General features: G+C 40.2%; 2 protein-coding genes across 2 annotated transcripts; one reads left to right on the top strand and one right to left on the bottom strand.

The window, feature by feature from the left end:
• Nucleotides 1-1,209: 1,209 nt before the first annotated feature.
• mmp13b (matrix metallopeptidase 13b) lies at nucleotides 1,210-4,418 on the bottom strand. Its single transcript, XM_029517322.1, has 11 exons — nucleotides 4,310-4,418; nucleotides 4,103-4,213; nucleotides 3,811-3,938; nucleotides 3,571-3,719; nucleotides 3,319-3,444; nucleotides 3,073-3,228; nucleotides 2,801-2,921; nucleotides 2,487-2,620; nucleotides 2,238-2,397; nucleotides 2,018-2,121; nucleotides 1,210-1,918 (listed from the first exon to the last, which is right to left on the bottom strand). The coding sequence occupies exons 1-11, from the start codon at nucleotides 4,400-4,402 to the stop codon at nucleotides 1,818-1,820; spliced, it is 1,383 nt and encodes a 460-aa protein (XP_029373182.1). The 5' UTR covers nucleotides 4,403-4,418; the 3' UTR covers nucleotides 1,210-1,817.
• A 6,806-nt stretch (nucleotides 4,419-11,224) lies between these two features.
• Nucleotides 11,225-23,986, top strand: LOC115052518 (matrix metalloproteinase-20-like). Its single transcript, XM_029516670.1, has 20 exons — nucleotides 11,225-11,388; nucleotides 12,076-12,314; nucleotides 12,843-12,991; nucleotides 13,269-13,394; nucleotides 13,487-13,645; nucleotides 13,763-13,934; nucleotides 14,166-14,299; nucleotides 14,443-14,599; nucleotides 15,156-15,259; nucleotides 15,649-15,725; nucleotides 21,178-21,294; nucleotides 21,560-21,687; nucleotides 21,800-21,948; nucleotides 22,128-22,253; nucleotides 22,356-22,517; nucleotides 22,847-23,024; nucleotides 23,110-23,240; nucleotides 23,356-23,521; nucleotides 23,667-23,770; nucleotides 23,883-23,986. Exons 1-20 carry the CDS (start codon nucleotides 11,254-11,256, stop codon nucleotides 23,984-23,986), a joined length of 2,817 nt encoding a protein of 938 aa, XP_029372530.1. The 5' UTR covers nucleotides 11,225-11,253.
• Nucleotides 23,987-24,733: the final 747 nt, after the last annotated feature.

Genomic DNA, 24,733 nt, shown 5'->3' with positions numbered 1-24,733 from the left:
CATCAGGAGAAAAAGAAAAAGGTTAATACAAGAGTCATAGTACTCCCAGATAAGTCATCGATGTTTCTTCATCTTCATAACTTCAACGTCAACATCAGTGATGAACACATTGAATTTGTGACAGCCTTAACCACACACTGCCACAGAAATAAGCTAATGACGGTTAGGCCCGCAATGTCAGTGACTGCTTCGCTGCACTGTAATTACATCCACATGATTGGGCCTGTGGATTATGCTGCTTGGCTCAAGCGCCTCTCTTTCCTGAGTTTAAGCGAGAGAAACTTTACTGACCTTTGAAAAGTGGGCCCCTTTGTTAATTTTGACCAAACACCTAACATATCCTCATATTGTCTGTTCATATAATCAACTTTATACTGTGACATTATCCTGGTGGATGATGATACTCTGCGCGATGGCCCTTTATTAATGTGATTAGTACTTAGTCTGTTTGATGTCTGGTATGTTGAGATTTAATGTGCCCAGAGCCAAATATTTTCCAGCACATTAGTTGGACTAATGAAGTTCATGCTGATTTTTTTCTCCCATAAACTAAGGAAAAGAGCCACGCACTTAAATTTTAGAGACTGAGAAGCGGAGAAATATTTTTTTATGATGCTGCCTATAGCAGTTACTTTACTGCATCGGAATAAGCAAAAGGGCCTGTCATGTCCTCAAACAGTTGACAGGGGTGCACTCTAGTGTCTAAACTCAGGAACTACATGTTTACCGAGCCCTCTGCGTATGTTCTTTGATAAACAACATAGGCAATATTTTATAGTACATTAAATATCTACTATATGCAGCATTTCAAACTCCTCTCCCATTTCATCATGTTGGCCCACAATGGACCTGATAATGATCCTGGGACTCAAAGCGGTCCAGTCGGGGACAACTTACAAGTTTAAGTGAGTCACTTTGATACAAAAGATGAAACAAACTAAACTTTTTGAACATGTCTGAAATCTTTAAAGATCACATAAAACATTTGAAAAGATTGCTTAGGTTGTTATATTTTTACAATTATGTTATTTTAACCTTGGAACATCTTTGTGGCCCCGCACAAGTTGGAAGCACTGTGCAATACAATTGGAAGCATTACTATGGACTTTATATGCAGACACGTGACTTTTAACAAGGGTCTTGTGCTTAATTACTTTTTGATTACATTTCTGCAACAGCAAGATGGCAGATGAACACACACACACGGTCTCAGTTTCACATATTTTTATTGAAGAGACTACTTTTGAAAATACGACAATGAAATTCACAGGAATGTTTCAGTGCGAAAATGCTATCAGAAGAAAAGCAATATGTTAAATATAAGACTTTGATCGATCTGTGAGCGTTGTACATAATAAAGTCAGACAAATCTTTGGAACTACCAAAGAATGTCATTATATAAATCAGTGACAGTAAAAAAAAACAAAAACATCTATATCAAATCTGTATCGAACTACCGAGCTCTTTGTTGTAATAAGAAATCCAATAATGAGCTCACAGACTGAACTGGACCAACGGTCACTGACAAGAAACTTTACCGACTGACGATCTTTCTGTTCATATTCAAACTTGTGCAAATAAATAGCAGTAATTGAAGAAAATACAGAAACGAAGAATTTTACAGCATTCTGGGCCTGACAGCATGTGTCCAGCACGAGTACAAATAAAAACTTTCATAATATTCATTCTTTCCTCCGTTCGTCCACTTTGCTATGTCTCTGTATGTTTGTGCACATGAACTTTGGAGCCATATGCTATATAGCCAGCTATATTTTCAAAGATTTCTAAGCCCCTGCTGACAGTCAAGCGCCGCCTCATCAGCAGTTGAGAATGGAGTTGGTCCTCATGATCCGTATGACCTTCCTAGCGGTGTAACTATACTCGTATTGCGTGTGCTCATGGAAGAAATAAAGGTATCCTGAAAGGAAGCGGAGCGGGGTAAGAGTTGTAAATTTGATTCAGAAGAAAATACTTGAAAAATATTCTTGAAAAGGGGGCATTAAAGACTTTACGGTACCGTAGTGATAAACAGCAGCGTCGACCTCGTCATCCATTCCAGGAAAATCATCCTCAATAACTCGCGGGTAGCCGCTGTCCATAGTTCCTGTCGCTTCGTCATAGCTGTGGACGACATATTACAGCAAAGCATATTAGGGAAATACTGAATTACATTTGGAAAGAATGACTCAGGAATCTTTGTTTCCCAGCTTGGACATGTCACGTGAATCTCCACGCACCTCCAATAGTCCTCATCGGTGAACAGTAGAGTTTTGCCGGTGTCTTTGATGTACACGGCTGCATCTACTTTCCTCACAGTCTTGGGAAGGCCGAGTTTGTGTATGTACTTTGGGTAACCGTCCACGAGGTTATACCCGTTCAAAGCCCACATTCGGATCCCTGAGACAGACCAGATACCCAAGTCAATATAGATAGAACAATTTGGAAGAAGAATCTACCAAAGTAAGACGCCGATCTTTAAAACCCACCGCTGAAGATGATGACTAAATCCTTCTCTGGGTTTTCGTAGGCTGCGTCGACCTTGTTGGGGAGGGACGGCCACGTGGACTTGATCAGTGTCTGCTCAGGCTCCACCATCTGAGGATGGACACGCCAGTAGAATCTGCAGCAAGGTGCAGCATGTTAGCAAAACACAGCACCATCGACTGAACCACTATTCGCAAAGCTAAAGATGAGCTGTGGTGACTTCAGTCTGATTGCAGGTTTTCAGTCTATTCTTTGACGATAAAGCCCTAAAGTTCATATATTAGCATCATTACATGAACCATCATGGGACGTGTACCTGTCTTTGAAGATGATGGTCTCCCCTCTCAGCTCTGTGGCAGCATCAAAACTCAACATGGGGTCACATTTGTTTGGTGCGTCAGGCTTTGGCTTCACTTTCCTTGGGTTTGGGTTTGGGCCTGTGATTGAACATATGTTGTTAATGGACTGTTCACAATAACATTACAGAGTAAAATAGAGAAAATATCATATTTTTTAAAAGCACTTTATCAATAGCTGTGATTTCACTCATTCATTTCATGTCTGAATCCAAATGATGTATCTTCCCACCATATAGAGCTTGAATGCCTTCAATGTCGTCCTCAGCGAGGGGGTATCCTGTGGTGTAAGAGTAGACGGGGTACATCAGGGCTCCTGCATCTGAGGAGTGGGACATACCGAGGGCGTGGCCCAATTCATGGGCCGCCACTACAAACAGGTTGTAAGCTGCAAAAAAACAATAAGTTCAGTTAAAACAAATATAAGCAGTAAATATTACATGACAATATGGTGAATTACGCTGAGCAAAGTTCTCACCAGATGAATCTTTACTCCAGTGTTCGTCCTCATCAAAGTGAGTGTCTCCTCCGATGCCTTGGCCTGGTGGGTAGGCGTGGGCCAGGAGTCCGTCAGGCCCGTCAAAAGGGTTGTAGTCCCCATGCTCTGCAGAATAAAAGGAGAATGCTTATATATGCTGAGCAGCATGTGCACTGTGATCTTGTCGTCTCCTCAGAGGATTTAATTGTGCTTTCAGCCTCAAGCTGAATTAACAATTTAGGGTCGTGGTACCTTTTGATCCAAAGCTGATCATAATGTCAGCGTTGCCCGCGTACAGCTTCTTAAAGGTCAGGGGGGTCACATCAGCCCAAACGTTCAGTGCATTGCGAATAGCTCTGTCTACATCAGACTTCTTCAGGTCTGGGGTGTAATTCAAAATCCTGAAACATCGGAGAGCAGAGGACAAGTTAAGGCGGGGAACATGAGAAGTTCAGCTGCATTTCTAGTCACAGTTACCATTTTAGCCCATACCTGAATGTGATGTTGTTATTTTGCCATTTCAGGTGTCGAGGGAAATGATTGTACTCCCCGATATCAGGGACGCCACATCTGGCCTGCTTCATTAACTCCAAAGTGTTGTCATCCAGGTTCCCTGTCACCTTCAGGGGCAGAGGATGATTTGTATTCCCAAGAAAGTGAGAGACTGTAAACATTTGTGATCCACAGAGCCAGTAACACTACAACTGTGGCTGAAAATGACCTACTGAGGCAATATCAGCCATAGAACCTGACACTAAGCAACAATTTTTCCATATCTAGTCACCTTGAGTTTGAAGAATCTCTGCATCTCCTTGATCTTGGTCTTGAATCCATCGGAGTCCCCCTGTTTACCCTGGAGACCAGCTGGAAGTCTGTAGAAGCGGCGAAGGTATTCCTATATTTAAAAAGAGAACAACATGTTACCAGCTGAACCACAAAGAGCCGTTAAAAAATGATAAGTACTGTCTGAGTTAAAGACTTCACATCTTACCTCTGCTATATTCCTTCTGTCTGTGTCCTCTGATGGCAGAGGCAGAGCTGAGGAGGGAGCGACCAGCGCCAGCAGCAGCAGCAAGGCTATCATTGTTGTCGTCTTTGTGTTGTTCAAAGCAGTGATTGTGCTGAAGAGGCTCTGGAGGGTATTTATACTGTTTTGGGTCCCCTTTTTTTTTTTCTTTTTTTTTTTTAAAAGGGTCTCAGTGATTCATGTAAAATCACCTAGCCACTTCCTCCTTTGCTTCTTGAGAATGTGCTCATACATGTAAAACTAGTGACTGTGGTTTGAGTGTACTTCTAAAATGCTTTCAATGAACATTTGCCAAATGACTGTGACATAAGGAGTTGGTCAATAGATTATCCGAGAATGTCTGAAGCTGAATATTCATCTGACCAGATTCAGAAGGGATGAGGAAACATTCTGGGATGAATAAAAATGCCTGAGCACTAATTATTATCTGGCTGTTGACTGCAGCTTTAAAAAAAATAAAAATAAAAAAAAGATGAAATGAATGTCACCGTATTAAGAAAACAGGGAATTTTGAGAACATTTTCATGTTGCTGATGGTCTCATGATAGTCATTCTGCGTGTTGTTATTTTAGGTGCAGACATTTTCGGATATGTGACTAATAAACACACGTCAAAGTAAAGAAAGAAAAGTTTACATGTACGATGTAGAGCTGTTTATATGTTCTTGATGATACTCTGCCGGTATAACTTGAGCACTGTCGTGCTCACAAACTGAGTCGATTTAATGCAAGCGAACGCACTGCATGTGTTTTGTTTGGTAATAATCAAAACCAGTTCCCTCTGACTCCTGTGATTCAGACATCCGTGTGGTCTCAGTTATAAGGAATAAAGCATGAAATACGTCTGATAATACAATACAGTGATGTAAAAACACATTCATTAAGGAAATACATCATAGATTTGTACAATTGATGAAACAGTTAAGATGATGATTTTACATTGGAAGGGATGGGCAATCACTGACGGCCTGTATGTATGAGCCAGTCTGGAGTATCCCATTGAACTGATGGCCTTGAAATAAGATGCAGATTTCTGTGCAGTCCAGAACGATGAGTCCTAATGACCTTTGGGAATGACGCTGACGCTGACTCTTTATCCAGTGCCACCTTTGGAGCTTGGATGTGTAGGAGTCCGTTGTGCCCTGAGACAAGGCAGGTAAAGACACGCTGTCTATTCCTGCTTCTACCTCAATGGTGTGTGTCACACAACAAGGGCGTCTAATTATTAGCTCCCCGAACATCACTGGAATTCCTTCCCTTCCAAATGGTGAAAAGAGGCTGGACAAAGACTGCATGATGGCATTTTTATTATTATTTTTTTTTTTACATGTTTAAATACAAAAGCATGTTATTTATTAAGATTCAAAACTTGAACCGTGCACTCACAATTTGAAGAGGTGGGAAGCGTTTGACGGAATGATTGAACAGTGTTTGTGCATGCTTTTGCGAAACGTCTTTTAATGACAACGTTTGAGGAAATTACTGTTACAGATGATGTTTACAACTGTGTGCTGACTGTAAAAGGTTCTAGATCTGCAGCACAGTACCGACATTGTGTACAATGTTTCATAAACATTATGTTCACACACTCTAGCATCCTGTGGAGACAAATGTTTTGCGAGTAACATCATTGTGTAGATGGTGGTTGGCAGGCTGTTCCTGACTCATGCCTCGGGGAAGTTGACAGTTGGGGGAATTTTTGCTGTTATTCTAAAATGGTCACCAACAAACATACACACACAGACACACATGCACATGTGGAATCAAAGACGCTACTAATGTGCTGTGACCCATTTCTTATAAGCAAAGTGTCGTGGTGCTTAAAAAATCTTACAGTCTCAAGTCTGAAGTGTCAAACCTGTAAAAGAGGAATGACACACTGGTGTACTGTTCGATATTCACTGATAGGAGGCTCTAATGCTCGGAAAGCAGCCTGATGTCAGATAAACACTACTGATGAAGGAAAAAAATCTGCCTAATATGTTAACTGATGTTTGGCACCAGGCTCTAAAAGTCTGCTTCGCGTCATCGGGCCTTTCTCCACATCTGACTTCCTCGGCTGTAAAGACAAACTTGGCTGGATGTGTTGAAATAACGGTTTATATCCAGTCATATCCCAGCTGCTCACAATCAGTTTCATATTAGGTGTGCTAGAAATTTGTAGAAACTGCGTCCCATTTCATTATTTCACACTTATATTTGACTGACTTTGCAGTTAGTGTGCAAAAACATCAACATGAATTTGTACCCAATTGATGTCAATATGATTTTTAACAGATGAAACGTTTTTCATCTGAGATTTTTTTCAGGGTGTTTTTCATCTTTTTTTGAAACTGGCTCACCAGAGAGCTTTAAAATGCCTCCAGCTCCTCCGCGGGCTCTGTGCGCGGCCGTAAACAGAAAACAGAAAAGGCTGCTTTGCTGCGCGGCTTGACTGTAGTTTATTTTGTCACTTTTCCAGCGTGAAAACGTTAAAGACTCACATCTTGGTTTTGCATCATGTCAGAATTATGAGAGTTTAGATTTCAGGTATAAAGTCAATAGAAACCCCCCTCATCTGGTCCCACAACGACCTCTCGCTGACACAGAAAAGTGGCTGATGCCTTTAAACGAGCGTGACTCTGCTACTTGGTGGTTGATGCCTTTTTACCCAATTTGCTCCTTTTTGACACAGATCAGCACTTTGGGGATGTCAAATCTAAAGCTTTTTTAGTTTTTGCTATTGTTATGTCCTTTGCTTGGAAATGTTGTTTTGATCTGACAGGAATGGTATTCATATACTCTAAACTGTCACTGATCTATGACTTGGTCATGGGAAAGAGGACGGATTTGCACAGACTTGACCTGTGACCACTTCCCTGCTGTGGCAGAAATAGGCGTACGGCTGCGACTCTTGGCGAAGCAGCAGAGAGATGAATAGCTTTGGTTTTTTCTATATGATGGGATGCTCTAAAAAGAGACAAACTGCGAGTTTGTTTTTAAATTTTCAGTCTAAACCTGTTTTTACTGTTTACATCTCCACCTAAGTTCAATTTCTGAGGACCATAAAGTAAACTGGGCATGTCATTCAGCAAAGAAAAACACTGCACACAGAAAACCGACCCCGCTGTATGAAATTCCAGCAGTTATGCAGCATAAATAACTCGTGCATATTTGAGTTTGCCGTACAGAGACAGGACTCAAACACCAGAAAAGTATGACCAACAGCCCCGAACACTGAGATTATTTTAGCTTTGTGTCAGACTGAGCCTTAAACCAGGTGACTTTTACTCTTCTTCCTCTCTGCACATCCCTTTTAGTGATTCTTCTTTTTTCTTTTGACAGAGCTGGGCATGTTTTTTAGTGTCTCAGCTTCCTTTGGCCAAGTTCATTCATTAACTATTACTCATTCACTAACATATCATATATTTTACAATGGTTCACATGTCTATTTTGTTGAAATTCACTGCATCGAGTCAGAGTAAGATATTACTCGGCTATCTTTTTTAGAGAAAATGCCACATTTTTGTCATTTTGAGTGTCAACAATTCCAGCAGTTAGATGAACTGTCAACAAACTGTGGCTCTGCTAAATAAAACTGTGACTTTAATTTTAATCCCCCATCTGCAAAACTCCCGGACATCATGTGTCTGATCTCACAGCTGAACTCAGTTTAACAAACACAGAGCGGGGGAGGGGTTGGGGCAGTACAACCAGATGTGATGCCCCAGGCTCCCTGCTGGCTCCGCCGTTGTTGTGTATGTGTTGTCATGTGATTAACTACATTGTTAACTAACAATGTGCCATTTGCTCGCTCACAATGTTAGATGCATATTTTGTGAGATAGAAAACAGCTGGTTGCGGGGACACCTCTCTTCTGCATTGGTCAGCTCATCATTTCACCGGCATGCACTTTTTGAACCCTCGCGTCAGATGGGTCAATCTGCTTGTGTGTTTTTACACAAGGTCTCTTTTTTTTGTTCTCATAGTCATGGTTGGATTAAAGCTCATCTTGTGTCTGCCCGTTCTCTTCTTCTGATGCTCATGTGTTTCACAATTTTCACTTCAGCTTTCATAACCTAAATAAATGACCAACTTGCTCTAACTTCAGCCTGGTTCTGAGGCATAACTGGTTAAAAAGCTTAATTTGATTAAATGTTTGCAATATCAGCATACAGAATGCAACAAACCTTTAAACACAGTTTACCACATTAACATTCAATGTATAACCACTTATCCATGTCTGGGCGGTGCTGCAGCCAATCCCAGCTCACACTGGGCAAGGGCGGGGGTACAACCTGGACAGGTCACAGTCCATCACAGGGCCAACACAGAGACCAACAACCCTTCACACAGACAGAAAGGCCCCAGGCTGAGAACTGAACCCTCAACTTTTTTGTTGCTGGGCAACAGAGCTAACCACTACACTGCCTGATCAACAAAATACTGAGGACAATTAATTCTCATTCACAACCACGAGCTCCTAATTAAATGATATCATGAGATTAAACATGAAGGGTAAGGAAAACTGCCAGTAAATCAAAGTACTGTACTGTGGCATAATGACAACGGTCACAGCCAACAAGCCGCATGGTGAATCACTTCCTGCCCACAATAAAGGGAAGTTTTAGATTAGCCATCGTAATTTAGCAATGATACACTACACTCAACTTTAAGTCTAAGTCAACGAAAAATAATGTAGACAAAAAAGGTGGGGTCGGGCCCACCCAGGAGAATTTAGACACTGCTTGTAGTGTAAAAACACCACAGGAGGGCAGCAGACACTCTTCAGAGAGGAAGCTCACAAACAGCCGTGCTTCATTTTAATGTCAGATTTGCTCCATCAGAAGAAAGACTGTATAAACCAGATTTTCATTTGTTTATTTGTTTTTTCTTTCCTTAAAGGAAAAAAAATGAAAAAGAAAATATTTCTAAAATTATTTGGTTACTTTCAGACCATTTTGCATTGAAGATGCATTTCGTTGTTTGCTTCAGCGTAAAATGAGCTGGCTTTGCCACAGAATGAGTCAAGTCTTAAATATCCTCTCTGGATTATTGTGAAAGCTCTTGCAAGAAGCAAACATTACTGTGTAGTCATAACTGAATGTGCAATTAGGTTACTGTGAGAACGTAATCCTAAATCCAAAATATCAACCCTAGGATTGTTTTAATTATTATTATTACATCGTCTAAATGATCTAGAATATCATGTTTATAGAAAAAACAGACGCTGCTTATGAAAAGTGCCCTTCATATCAGGCCAGGGAGGGTTAGGGAAGGGAACATTTACATTTCACAGTGACTTTATGATTCTACCAGCAGGAGGCCAAAATCAGACACCTTTAAATTGCAATGCAGGGTGACATTAAAAGCCCCATCATGCCTTTCAGCTGTGTTTGATTGGCGATGTCTGTTTCAAAGAGTGCTGTTAAAAGCAAACAGCATGTGCACACTTGGAATACAAATCTTACAGTGATCAATTGGACTGAAACCGGAAGAAGGGAAACATATTTCAAAACGTCACCAATATTTTTTGAGTTTGGTATGATTCTGTGTGACTCTAAAACATGAAGCAACATGAAAGAAAGGAAGCATGAAGCGAAGAGGATATTTTACAGGTGTTGGCTGGTTCAGGCAAAAAAAGTGAGAATTCATTCATTAAGGAATTAATTTCTGGAAGCTTTGTCGTGTATTTTTGAATCTCAGTCTCCCGTCTCAGTCGTTTTGTATTATTGAAGCAGCAATTTGGGAAATGAATACCTGCCATTATGAAAAAAGGCTTTAAGGACAAATTTTGTTGTGTCTGGTTCCTTTTCATTGTTAAAATGCGTGTGGAAAACTGGGATTCTTTCTTTGGCATGGTGGTCTCCTCCAGCTTGTAACCTTGCCACTCCAATCTGCACCCTCAGTCTTCACCCCTGCTTAAAACGACTTCATTACCACGTCTGTAGTCACACCATAAAACCAGAGCAACACAAATTCTGCAAGAGTGCAGCGTGCTCAGGGAATAGTCAGCCCTCGTTTGCCCCACAGAGGAATGCTGTTGCTCCCATAAAGCGCTGCAATGACCAATCAACTCTAATTGCAGCTTGAATTTACCACGGCACCACCCTTTGCCAGTCTAGGCTTCCTGGCTGGCGGCCATTTTCTTTTTCAAAGTCCTTAAATCCGCCCCTGCAATTTCAGCTCCCTTTCGGTGAACTCTCTCATTGGAAGGTCTTGCATGTGCTTGCTAAAACTGAACAAGAATGGGCTTTGATGGTGTTATTTCGGGAGGGCGCGCAAAATGCGTGGGACTGAGAAGTGCCACCCAGCTCATTGTGTTGCATCAGTCTAGAGGGAGTTTAGACGACGGCGATGTTCCCCAAGAGACCGCCGAAATTATCTACACGATGTCGGAGCCACTTGGCTTTTAAATCATCGGCATGTCACCGCATTTGTGTCAGCCACATTCATGGGAACAGTAATGAGCACATCTATATCCCGCCTCGTTTTAAAGTGTCACCACTTGTTTGTGCGTGTCAGCACTTGGCACTTTTAAAGCTCCCATCAAAAATCACGACAGATACACATCGCATTACACATTATTGCAACTCCTGATGTGAGGCCTAATTTTGCAATGAACGTTTAAGTTGAAATCATACACATCTTCCATTTAACTCATGATTGGAGCAAAAATGCCACATGACAAAAACTGTTCAAATGCCGTTTCTTTCTGTCTTTCTTTCTTTCTGTTTTTTTTTTTTTTTGCTGTCCTGGGCTGTCTGCAAACCCCTCCCTAATTCCATAGTACTGTCAGAGGCTTTCCTTGGATTTGCAAGTGGCATGAGTCACAATAACCATTTAAAAGGCTTTCTCATTAACCAGAACTCCCATCTCCATGTGTTTAAACTGGGGCCACTACAATTCATGTCGTGTTAAGTTTGTGAAATGCAGGTCATGCTACTATCTCTCTGTGTCTTGGTCTTGCCATTCACCCGTCCATGTTCCACGGCGCCCACATCTATTCCGGAGGGAACAAGCTCTCCTTCCACAGAACCACAGGTTGACTTGAAGCTGGCCACAGTAAGTGCATGATTGCATTATGAACGTTTGAGATTGAATGCATTTGATTTTGTGTCTCGTATGGTGCCAACAACCTGCCAATTTAAAATGTCTTACTGCTGTGGTAGAAACACTTGAGCTGCATTTTGAGGATTCGTTCTTGCCTGCGGAAATTGTTTTTATTTATTTTGTATCTGTGTGGGTGGGGGCGGAGGTAAGTGAGTGCACTCCCCTCGGAGTCCTCTAAGTTGTTATGTTGCTTGCTTTTGCAGATTCTTTGAGCAAACTGTAATCTTTATTACCAATCTTAAACCCCGATCATAATTATACTCTTGTTTGTCTTTGGAGGGAACTGTTAGACGAGATAATCTGCATGGAAACTGATTATCAGTGTTGCTCGCCAAGTCTTACCTCTTATTATTGTTGTGAATGAATTTCTTGGTGTAATCAGAGAGCACGTCTTCTTCAGTTGATGCTGTTACTCCGATTAGCTGGGAGCTGTATTAATATGTGCACGCAGAAGTTATGAGAGAACATGCACAATTTGATGGATTAATTTTAGTTGTTTAATGCATGCTCAAAATAAACTCATTCATCAAGACAATACAGCATTCTGCCTTGGCAGTAATTGAGTTATACTGGGGCAATGAATTATCTGGCTCGTTGGTGAAAAATTAAGTTTGACATGGATCTTATATCTACTGATAGGAATACCTTCAGCAGTACTACAACCTAGAAAAAGAGCCTTTGGGGCGCATGAAGCGGAGTGGGCCAGCCTTCACTTCTAAAGTGAAAGACATGCAGATATTCTTTGGGCTCAATGCAACAGGTGTACTGGACTCAGACACCCTGGAGGTGATGGGGAGCCCTCGATGTGGCGTGCCAGACATGGAGGAGTATAGCCACATCCAGGGAGCACGGTGGAACAAGAATGTCCTCACCTACAAGTACGTTTCTGGCTTTTGATGACATTAACATATGGTAGCCTTAGAAATATATATAAACTCATATAAAGGATTCAATATCAGTTGAACCTCAACTGAACTTGCAAAAAAAAAAAAAAAAAAAAAAACATATGAAAATTTTAAGCCAGCAGGCAATAAAATCTTTGGCAGAAATAGTGAATAGCAACTATCACAATTCCTTATGTTTAAAAGATTTTTGGGTTTGGTGGCTGGCTTCTGGAAGCTATTACGGGAGGCTTTGAAGTGCCAGTTTCACCATACATGCTGGAATTTATGTAACACTATCTGAAACAGCCACATAAAATTCTGATTTGACCATGTCTACTGGCTTACACGTGCTGAAAAAATATAGAATAAAAAATTAGAAAAAGGAACCAAAGCATTTGGTCAAACCATGTCAGAGTTTATTTTAGGTGACTGCACAATAATTACATATTATTGTTTTATTTATAATGACGATACAGTGTTTTTATGTTGGTATGAATGACAAAAACGACACATTCTCTACAGCATTGGCAGGTACACCAGAGATTTGCCTCGCATCACCGTGGACTCTTTGGTTGAGTCAGCCTTCAGCGTTTGGGCCAGAGCCAGCAGTCTGACGTTTGTCAGGTCGCACACCCGCAACGCTGACATCATGGTGGAGTTTGTGACCTATGGTGGGTTTTTCCCTCATGTTAAATAAGGACAGTGGCTGAAGATGCTTTGAGAGTGCACTGAACAGTACACATCACGTTCATGTGCAGAAAGATATTGTGCAAATATCACAGTGCAGCGGATACGCACGTGGAGAACTAACCAACGTGCTCTGGCTGCTGAATGCAACAGACTTCTTTAGATGAGGTGAACTGAGGCCTATAATTTTCTAGTGCCCTGACAGAAAACGGTTTTCTCTGTGGTTTCTGTTTCATGTTTGGCCTGCATGATGCTATGAAGAACATGGTGACTTGTATCCATTTGACGGACCAAGAGGCACGTTGGCTCATGCTTTTGGTCCGGGCCAGGGCGTTGGAGGTGACACGCACTTTGATGATGCTGAGAACTGGACAGCAGGACAGACAGGTGCTGAACCGAATCGCGCTTGGATTCCAGATACACAGTGATGAAGCTTGGTAGATATTTATTTTAAAGCATTTTTCTTTGCGTCATTGTAGGTTTCAATTTGTTTGTGGTTGCTGCGCACGAATTTGGCCACGCTTTGGGCCTGAAGCACTCCAGAAACCCAGACTCATTGATGTACCCGACATACAGATCCTCCCGTCGAGCCAACCTGTTATCAAGAGAAGATGTAGCAAATATCAACGCACTTTACAGTAAATAATTTGTGGTTGCACTATACTTGACCACTGATACAGCTTAAATACTTTTTACTCCTTTGTGTGTTTCCCTAAGTGGAACCTGATAAATACATGTGCGCTGATGTGTGTTAGGCCGAGGCAGAAGTCGTCCAAATCCCTTTTCAAGGTACAACTGGGGATCTCTGAGTAACCCCTGGACGTCAGTCTCACTGTTCCCTCGACTCATGCAACAAAGATGTGATGAAGAGCTAACCTTTGATGCTGTTTCTACTCTCGGGGATGCAACCTTCTTCTTCAGAGAAAGGTATGTTGATTCGTTTCAACTTGAAGAGCTCTAAAGCAGTTTTAAAGTGTTATAATCTACAATTATCAGTAATTTCGTATGGTTCAGAAAAAAATATACATGGCCTTTTGGCCATCAGCTTTCTTGACTATGTCTCGGACATTGGCATCCATTTAGAGAGCTTGATTTCATCTGCAATATATAATAATCAAAATATAAATCTGACCTAAATGACAATATTTTTCCCACAAGGTACCTATGGATTAAACATAATGAGCAATACGACATCAAAGAAGGTCCCATCACCAACTTTATGCCCAAGATTGAAACAAGAATCGATGCAGCCTTCTGGGTGCCTCGCAGATCCACTGCTTATCTTATTCATGGTAACTATCTGCAACAATTCGCTGTTGCAAGTAGCCTGCATCATTGGTTTAATTCATCCCATCCCATGTCAAACCTGCATCTCAACACAAAACGCTTATTGTAGATGTTGAATTTCTTTCCAATCATCTTTATCCGCTGACAGAGTCCATGTTCTGGACAGTCAAAGGCTCCCTTGTGAAGGGAAAGCCCAGAGCACTCAGCCACTTTGGATTCCCAGCCTGGGTGCAGGATGTTGATGCAGCCGTGCATGTAGTGAAAACAGGACGCACACTCTTCTTTATGCATGATATTTACTGGAGGTAAGGCGACAAATCAACAGCATGAATCCAGCAACAATAAGTTCTTAAATTTCACAAATTTCTCTTTTGGTTATTTTGATTCTGATCATTTGAAGTAATTTAAATGAAAGTTCAATTAAATGAAGGCATGAGGATATAAGATGTTGCACTGGTTGATATATTCTCTCATTAATGCACATAGGGAATTGGTGTTTCCACATTATGCATCAGCGGATGGCATAATGAGTGCGTGAGCATGACAGATCAATCAAATCACAGATTGCCACAGATTTAATCAAATCACACAAATGTTAGCCCAAACGAAGCCCTATTTGAAAACTGTGCTTTATTAAATGAAAATATAATGATATTATACAGTCAAATCACAAAGCTTGCATCTATGGCCCCAGCTGACCCAAATCTGGATATAAGATTTCTAATCTCAGAGTGACCTCACACAGATCAAAAGGCTTGTTTTAGATTCTGAGATTTGATGACGTGATCATGAAGCTGCTTAACTGTGCACAAATGTATTGGATGAACAGATGCTGATGAGTCACAACTTGTTTATTTTCAGTTACAATGAAAACCGAAGAGTGATGGATTTTGGTTACCCAAAGTACATCAGTGAGGACTTTCCAGGAGTCAACATGACAATAAACGCAGCTGTTCATAAAGAGGGTGAGCAAACTATTTCACTGTTGCCAACTGAATATTGCATATTTACAGCTGACACTGCACAACAACATGTGCAGTTACCCAAGTAGGTATTTCAGTCTGTAGCTTACGTGGCTTTTGGAAGTTGCATTATTAGTAACCCACGGATGCTAACATAGTTGCAATGTGAGCTCAGTGTAGTTGATGCTTTACAGGTTAGGAGTTTCCCCATCTATCATTTAACCTGTATAATTTACCAATTTAAGTCTGTTTTAACTGCTAGCCACACTAGAAATTTGACTTCACAAAGATGCTCATCATAATCATTACTATGACGGTCAGCAAAGCAAATCAAACGTGAAATGTGTGAATCATAGTTTACTTCCTGAAGGTGTGATTTTCCTCCATTTTAGGTTTCATCTACTTCTTTGTCGGACCACAAGTCTACAAATACGATTTTTCCCAGAAACTTGTTGTTGGAGTTGAGAAAGCAAATTCCTGGCTTGGATGCTGAAATACTGTCAAACCATGAATATACTGTCGGGAAATTACCTGAAAGCTTTGACAAAATTGATCAAGAAGGGGAAATAAACAATGTGTTTTTAAATTTTGAGCTAAGATTTATTTATCAGTGTTTTTTGAAATAAAGAACGGCCCTTTAACGTGATGTGCTTATTTTTCTTTTTTGGTATCTACGCAGTAGAAAACGGTCTCAAAGTCAAAAAAGTATCTTATTTCTGTACATCACCGTCATACACAGGGATTTACAGATACTACAGCAAAGTTTAAACAAGGTATGCCTGCAAATTACAGAATATGAATTTGGTTTGTATTTTCCAAAAGAAACTGTATATATGTCCTGGCCACAGAAAGAAAACCCAGACAAAAAGGCAGACATTTCTTTAGTTTTTTTTTTTTTTTTTTTGCTCAAACCACAAAAACCTCCAAAAACTTGGGTCAGGTAGTTGTAAGTGCAGGGATTTGGGCTGTGTGATTGCAAAACAACCCTGAGAATACTCCCTCGTAAAAAATTTGAAGCCTGCTGTAAATGCGCATTTGAAACATGGAGTTCCTCCTGTTGTGGTTTCACATTTTGGGCTCTCTGATGTTGGCAGCAATCTTGTTAGCTGAGGCCTGAAGAGCTGTCTGATGTTTGTTGTGTTGTTGTGGCTGTCTAATAGTTTATTTAAGAATATAGTTTGATTTGGTTCCACTGTGATGGCTTGAATATTATTACAAAAAAATAATAAAATAAAATACTTAATTCCCTACAATTATATGTAACTATAGTTATAGTTAGTTATATGTAATTTAATAATGAATTTTTAATTTTATTGACAACAGCCTGCAAACTGGCCTTTGAACCTCACAGCAGCTTTAGGGTTAGTGGGTCGGCCTGGATTCAAGCTTTAACCAAACAAAAGGCAGAATAGTTCCATTACCAGAGAGGAAATAGCCATTAAAAACCATAAGAGTTGGTCTGTAAAAGATTTACCTGATTACACAATCACTAATCCTTCATCTGTCATCATTGATGGCACAGAGGCCAGATTATCTCACTCACACATAAATAACAGGAAAGGCCATTTCCATGACACGAATGGGGCCAGTTTCACGGCCTTTGTTTGTTGGGCCGTCTTTTGACACATGATTGCCAGACAAGGACGTGAAAAGAGGATGTGGAAGAGTTCGGTTTTTTTGGGATGGAAGATGTGGAGGGACACAAAAAGACATTAAAATGGATGACTTCTGCTCTCCTGTTGAGGTGACATAGTTTGCCGCGTCACCATGGAAACCGCTGATTAGACTGTCAACAGCCTCCATTATCGTTCTTCCGATATTCTGGTTTTAATAATAATTCGGCTAAAGACGGTTTACTGAGGGCGGACGTAGGAATAAAGGAAGTGAAGTGAGTTAACTGAAGCTAAATCTACGGATGTAGACCGAATGGGCGCTACCTCCTGCTAATTCCAGCTATCTGACGCTAATATTAGCTAAACGAAGCTAGCACCGGCTAATTGACGCTAATGTTAGCTAACTGAAGCTAATTCCGGCTAACTGACGCCAATATTAGCTAAATGAAGCTAGCACTGGCTAATTGACGCTAGTGTTAGCCAATTGAAACTAATTCCGGCTAACTGACGCTAATATTAGCTAAATTAAACTAATGTTAGCTAACTCAAGCTAGCCCCAGCAAAAGGGGGCGAATGCTAGCTAAACGAAGCTAGTAGGAGATATGTGAAAGTTAAACCAGCTAACCGATACTTATCCAACCAAACTGAGGCAAACACCAACTAACTGAGGCTTTGGCAACTTAATTGAGGATCCGGACCAGAGGCCGGGCACATGTTTAAGATTTTTCGTGAGGAATGTTTGTACTGACTACAGGGTTATTCTGGCTCACAGCTTCCAGCCTGGAGGCCTACACTTTGACGAGGGTTAAACATGGGCGACAGCGAGTGAAGGTTTGCCTGTCAAAGCTTTGAAACTCTGTGAGTGAGATGTGACACAATTTACAGAGAATATAAAATAAAAAACTGTTCCAAAGCCAGCAATCTGGAAGGCTATGACCCACATTGGCATTTTTTCAAACCTTACCCAAACTCATCACATTTGCCTGGATAAAGATCTTTAAGTATTTATACTCTGTCCTTGAACATGCTTCCAATAATTTGTTTTTAGAAGCTTGTGTTTTTTAATATTGAGGCACTCGTCCAATATTTGATCATATCTAGCTCTCGCTAACCAATTTAATTTGAACACACTTAATGTGAGTAATTTCTGTTCCATAAAATGTTCTTTTAGTTGATCAAAAGTTGGCTCAGTACTTGCTGCTAATTGGGGAAAAACCCAAGTAGCTCAATTCTGAACCACAGTGAGGAAAAAGACAATTTATGGCTATTTTAATGTCAACACTCCTTCACTTGGTGTAGCAGCTGAAGGCGTGGCCAGATCTATTCATGAAGCTTTTCAAACCCTCAAACAGCCTGTGGCAACAGCTCTCAGAGTAATTAGATGCTAATTTACCTACTAAACTGACTAATTGGACTCTATTTCAGGTCTCAGCCTGTTTGCTTCTGCAGCCCATGAGCACGGCCATTTGTTGGTTTTGAGTGACTCATGATCCTTCTGCAGACATGTAACCCAATTACAGGCATCCCACTGGTATACAGTCCTACCTCTCCACCGATAATGTGCTTGGGATCCAAACAATTAAATTAAAGCATGAAGAATTATTATTTGTTCAAAAACCACCTTGCTAGGGAATGGTATTTAGTAATATGTAATGGTTTCTCAAAAAAACTTTCCAAAAAATTAGAAGCCAAACCTGGTCTCAGGAGGTTTGATCCGAACTTGCAGCAGCCGTGATTGGACTGTCCTCTTTAGAAGCGGGTAAGTTATTGTTTAATTATGACCACAAACAATTTAATGTTGAGCTGCAATGGAATCCAATTGTTGTTTAAACTCAGGTTCACCTGGATGAGAACAACAATGAAGTTTTATTGTTGCCTGAGAGTCAGTCATAGCAGCACATATTTACCAGCATCAGTTCACATGTTGATACCACTTATGACATCCCTGCCAAAGGCGTGGCGAACATATTCACTGGTAGAGTAATGGGCAGTCTGGAAAGGATCACTTAGGCCCTGTCAGCATGACAAGGCTGGATTTCCAGTAGGAGAGCACAACGTTGAGCCCAAATTACAGCCTTGTGCAACTTAAGTGTTGCACTTCATGCAAGAGGCTCATTGAGTTTGGCAGTGCCTGTGGTATGTTGCTGTTTTTCATAGTGTCCCAAAATGCAGTGACACGGCTGTGTTGTTCCAGGTCATAAGTATTGGGTAGCTCAACAGCTTAAGATACAAAGTTGGGCATTCTTCATCAATGAGTGGGGCTTCTTCCCCAGAATCAGGCAGATTGGAGCTGCTGTGCATGTCAATGAAAATGAGAAAACCGTCTTTTGTTGCAGGTCATAGGAAGTTACCCAAAAAGAGTGTGAAGGGCAGGTACTTTTTTTTTCTTCCCTTGGGCGGAATAATTTTTTATTAAGTTTTTGTTTCTAAAAAAATGTAATTTTTTAATACTTATTTATTTGTTGACTTTTATTTTTTTCATTATTATTATTATTATTGCACAGAAATATGCACATTTTAGAAATAGAAAAGAGAAACAAAAGTGAAGGAACATGCACACATAATTGACCTCAGTGATTAAACAACTATCACTGTACAGTCTCAAAATAATTTATAAATCAATTAATTATAATTCTAAATAAATAAATAGATTGCCATCATCTAAATGTAACTGTATGTATGGTATTCTTTTTTTTTTTTTTAAAAGAAATAAATATTTGACTCAAAGTAAGTTTACACATGAACTGAACAGCTGAAAGTTTAATCCAAGTACAGAGTCAGAGTCAGAGTTAAGCCAAAGTAATATGAATGAATCAGCCCCAAAGGCGGGAAGATCAGCCCTGGTTTCCCCACCTCCTCCAGACAGAACAACCTGGAATCCCAAGAAGGGTCAACTCTTTCTTTAAGTTACATGGTACAAAAAACAGTGAAACACATTTAATGTGGACCTGAGCACCAAGATACAAATAGAATACAACTGAAATAGAAGTTGTAATTTCTTGTCTTTACCAGGTTTAGGTTGTGGATGGGTGGGGCTCTCCGCACTGGACGCACTTTTAAACTGAAAACACCACTCTTTACCAGTTTTGGAACCAGTTTTGTGTTACTGAAGTGGAGATGTGCTGTTTACAGCTGGACTTGTTAACATATTGAGCATTTTCACTCGATATGAGGAGATAACACATTTGACATGTATACACAATTTAAAAAATGGCATCAAGTAAAGGAATCCTCTTTTTTATTCATGGTTTGAAACCTGTTTTGGTGATTTTTATGTAGATAGGTAGCATCTTCCACACGATTGACCATAAAATCCTCCCAGTTTGACTTCAGACAAAACTGGGCCATAAATATAAATCCAGGAATTCTTGATATTTTGGATACAATAGTGGAGTGAACATCCAACTGTATAAATATGTATCTAGTGTCCCCTGGAGTTCAAATATACTGAATTTGTGTAAGATTGTGAAGCATTAAGGACATTTAATGTGAAAATCTAGTGCATCTCCATGCTTTATGCCATTCACAATGTTCATGTGCACATAATTCTGACAAAAATGCCAATCTGAATGTGTGAGATACGTCATTTAGTTTTTAATTTTGTCCTTCCATTCTTTTGTGTAAGTTATTTTTTCTTTCCAGAGCAGTGCAAGATGGATATATTCATATTTGTGGCTGCAGCAAATATTTATCTTTTAATAAATGTAGGAGTGGAAGGTTTTAACAATAAAAAAAAAAGATTGAACCCTTGTCAGTGTTGATCCATGGCTGCTTGGAAATTAAGTCACAACACATTGTTGGGCAATTCTGCTCAGCATGCTCATGTTTACCCAGCAGCCCTAACCCCAACCCTAACCCCAGACAACTCTAAACTCAAATATCTGAAAGGTAAAGTTAAACAGATTGTATAATCCCCTCCCCCTGTGTTATCGCAGGGGCCCTCTTTACTCTTCTTCCCATTTTGGTGCAGAGGGTTGTCTTTAAATATATTGTAAAGCTCTTATTCAGTTTGGTAGTGGAGGAGAAAGCATTTGAAGATGTACATCACTCATTTTTGGATAGTCTTGCTGGGTTGTCTGCCGCTTTGTCATGCAGCACCTACTGTTGCTCCAACCGTTTCGCCTGAGGACGAAAACATGGCTCAGGTAATGCAGTACATGCTCTGGATAAACTCTATAACAAATTAAAAGGGATCTGTGAAAGAAAGAGATGGGTGAAGACCACAGACTTCAGGCTCAGATTTTATTGCCAGGTAATAAGCACTTACGTCATCTTTTGTTAAAATCTTGTTCTTTCTCTCTGTGCCAGGATTATATCTCTCAGTTTTACGGTGATATTGGGATGGCAAACAAAACACTGCGAAGCATCATCAATAACACCTTCAGCAGCGACCTAGAGACCATGCAAACATTCTTTGGACTGGAAGTAATTATAAAAAACAAAATATATTTTTTCTTCAGCAGTGTTCATGCCACCTGACTGAGCTGGGTTACAGAAAGACGCACTGATCTCTATGGAAATGAAATACAGTTGGATGCTCTTCATTATTATCATGACTGTAGAAAATCTTCACGTTTTAAAATGATAAGACACATTAGAAATGCAGATCATGCAATGAAATGCAATATGACTGCTGACACCTTAACTTTAATGATTTCTATGTTCTTATCACTTGTCATGGGACCGCTAGGTGACTGGGGTCTTGGATAATTCTACCATAACAGTGATGAAAGCTCCTCGGTGTGGTGTGTCAGACATCAGCCAATATGGACACTTCTTTGGAAAACCAAGATGGAAGAAAAGGCTAATTACCTACAGGTCAGTGGACCCAAATAGGTCTGCACCTTAGTTACATAAATACAGTATAGGTAGTTGAGTAAATAAGCATGACTCCAGCATAATGATGATGAACCTTTAATGACATGAACAGGATCACTCAGTATACTCGAGATCTGTCCCGAAATCAAGTGGATGCAACCATTGCTCAGGCTTTCCAGCTCTACAGTGACGTCATCCCACTGGAATTCAAACAGATCTACAGTGGCACTGCAGACATCATGATCCTCTTCAAGGGTGGATGTGAGTTTGGATAAATAAAAGAGAATGTCCCTCAGAAAAAAATGAATACAATCATAAAGTCCACATTCATCACCTAATTTCAGATCAATCTGATCTTTGACAGATTATTTGTCGTGACCATGAGAATCTTTATCTTTGCATACAACCTGGACTCTAAATCTTCTTTTTTGCTATTGCAGCTCATGGGGACTTTTATCCTTTTGATGGAGCAGGTGGAGTCTTAGCCCATGCAAACTCTCCCGGAGCACAAGAGGGAGGGGACACACACTTTGATGATGATGAAACCTGGACTCTTACCCAAAGAGGTCAATACACTCCACTTTGTGATTTTAGGGAAGCTCCCCCCTACCCTGTACACAAATGTAAACCTGCTTAAATGTAAACATCGTTGATATTTCTGTGCCCAGGTGTGAATCTGCTGTTGGTGGCAGCCCATGAGTTTGGCCATGCTCTGGGTCTGGATCACTCCAGGGACCGACGTGCACTGATGTACCCCACCTATCAGTATGTCAACACAAACGGGTATAGGCTACCAGATGATGACAGGCAAGGGGTTCAAGCCCTTTATGGTAGGAAAAAAGAACTTGTGGAGCTTTAAATATGGCTGTTTTTGCACAAATGGAGACATCTATTTAATTACTAAATTGAGCCATTAATTAATGCATATGATGCAGTTTTTTTCCATACCCATATCCATACAGTGAATTTCATAGAAACTGTATCCATCTTATACTTATAATTGTTTGTATGCTTGGCATTTAGACTCCTATGAAGCATGACTTAAATATTTGGGCATTAATTGTCCTAAAAAGGACATCTTTTAGTTTATTAACATCAATAGTTATTTACCTTATGAAGACTGAAGATCATAGTTGATATTAATTGCACCACCTCTCAGGAAGCCGTACACAAGTACCCACACCACCAAAACCCAAACCCCCACCTAGTCCAGAACCCGAACCAGAGCCAGAAGACCCAACAGAAGCACCTAACCCCCGAGATGAGCGATGTAGCCGTGGGCTGGTGTTTGATGCTGCAACCTCCATTAGGGGAGACCTTTTCTTCTTTAAAAATGGGTACCTTCTGAAAATATCATCATGTGTATTCATCTGGAACATGAATGCTGCACATTTTTACATGAGAGTTTAAATGCCTTCCTAGATACTACTGGAGAAAGAGTCAAGCCTTCCGAGAAATTCGTTTCACAAAAGTAAACTCAAAATGGCCAGGGATCAACTATGTTGACGCTGCCTTTGAAGTCCCAAACAGGGATGTGGTGTATCTGTTTGAAGGTAATTTTCAAAGGTTTTTGTTTGGCTTGAATTTAGATTGCCATTGCTTCAATATATTTTGTAAAGCCGTACGGGTAATTACATGATTAAATCATTTTTAACTATTTCTTTACAGGTCGTAAGTACTGGGGCTTAAGGGCTTATAGAAAGACAATAAGAGCAGGATATCCAAAGTCCCTCACCAACCTCGGCCTCCCCTCCTCAGTTAATAAGGTTGATGCAGCTGTTTATGTGCCAACTACTAGAAAAACACTCATTTTTGTGAACAGGCAGTATTGGAGGTGAGTGTTAGTCATCATCAAATTTGTGTTTTGTCATTAACATGGAAATGGCATGTTATTGTTTCATGACAACAATAACTGTAATATCTATTGGGCATAAATACATGCAAAGCATGAATGAGTGTCTGACTTTTAATTCTTGCAGCTATGATGAAAGCAGGAACCAGATGGATCCTGGATACCCAAGATATATCACTTGGGACTTCCCTGGAATTGGCTCCAAAGTAGATGCAGCCTTTGAGAATCACGGTCAGACATTTTAATTAAGACATTATATTGAAACATAAAAGTAATTACAAACAAATCCCAATATGACTGCATATTTTCTGGATGGATGTAAATTGACTCTTTCTTCCCACAGGTTATTTTTATTTTTCAAATGGCCCCAGACAGACTGAGTTCTACATGCAATACAAGAGGGTGATGCGTGTGCTGCTCAACTACGGCTGGCTCAACTGTTACTGAGACACAACTGATTGTGCCCTTAATGTAACTGCAGTTTGCATATCTTTTTAATTTTACATGGGGAACAGCTGCTCAAGACAGATGTTTTGCAGTCTGCCTGGTTGTATAGACAATTAGGTAGACTAAGCAAAGGTCATTGAATGTTTATCATATGATCAATTTTGTAAATAATCTTTGACCTGCTTGCCACAGTAAAAAAAAAAAAAAAAACTTGATCATGTCTGAACTGCTATGTTGTGAAATAGCTCTGTCTTTTCCATGTATGGAGCAATTTTAAAACTAGACCACAGGGTTTGTTGAGCCACATTAAAAGAGATCCAATAGAGCAAGGGAGCTGAGTCACAACTGTTTCATGATCATAGGCATATCAGGGATTTTGTCATGATGAGTGCGCACACAGTTGAATCCAGGTTGGGAGACACAACACACTCAAACCAAGGCTGCAACAGAGTGCAGAAGAAATTAGTTAATGGGATTGGTTTGTAGGATTACCACAGGTTTTGTCCTCCCTTATTTTTAACAGTACTGATACAGATAGTCCAAGTTTTTACATGTATAGTTTTGAACATTTTCAGCCACTTCCATGCCAGGAATGGAATTTTATTTTTGCTGTCCCGAGCATTGTGCAATTCAAGTCTCTTCTCAAAAACAACGTGTTCCCATACTCCAGATAATCCTCATAATATGCTGGCAATATGTTATTGTTATTTGAACAGTGGAAATCTGCAAAATATTGTTGGGCCTGCC

This window comes from Echeneis naucrates, chromosome 13 (assembly GCF_900963305.1).
Source record: "Echeneis naucrates chromosome 13, fEcheNa1.1, whole genome shotgun sequence".
Classification (NCBI taxonomy): Eukaryota; Metazoa; Chordata; class Actinopteri; order Carangiformes; family Echeneidae; genus Echeneis; species Echeneis naucrates.
This window is presented reverse-complemented; position numbering and strand designations above follow the sequence as displayed.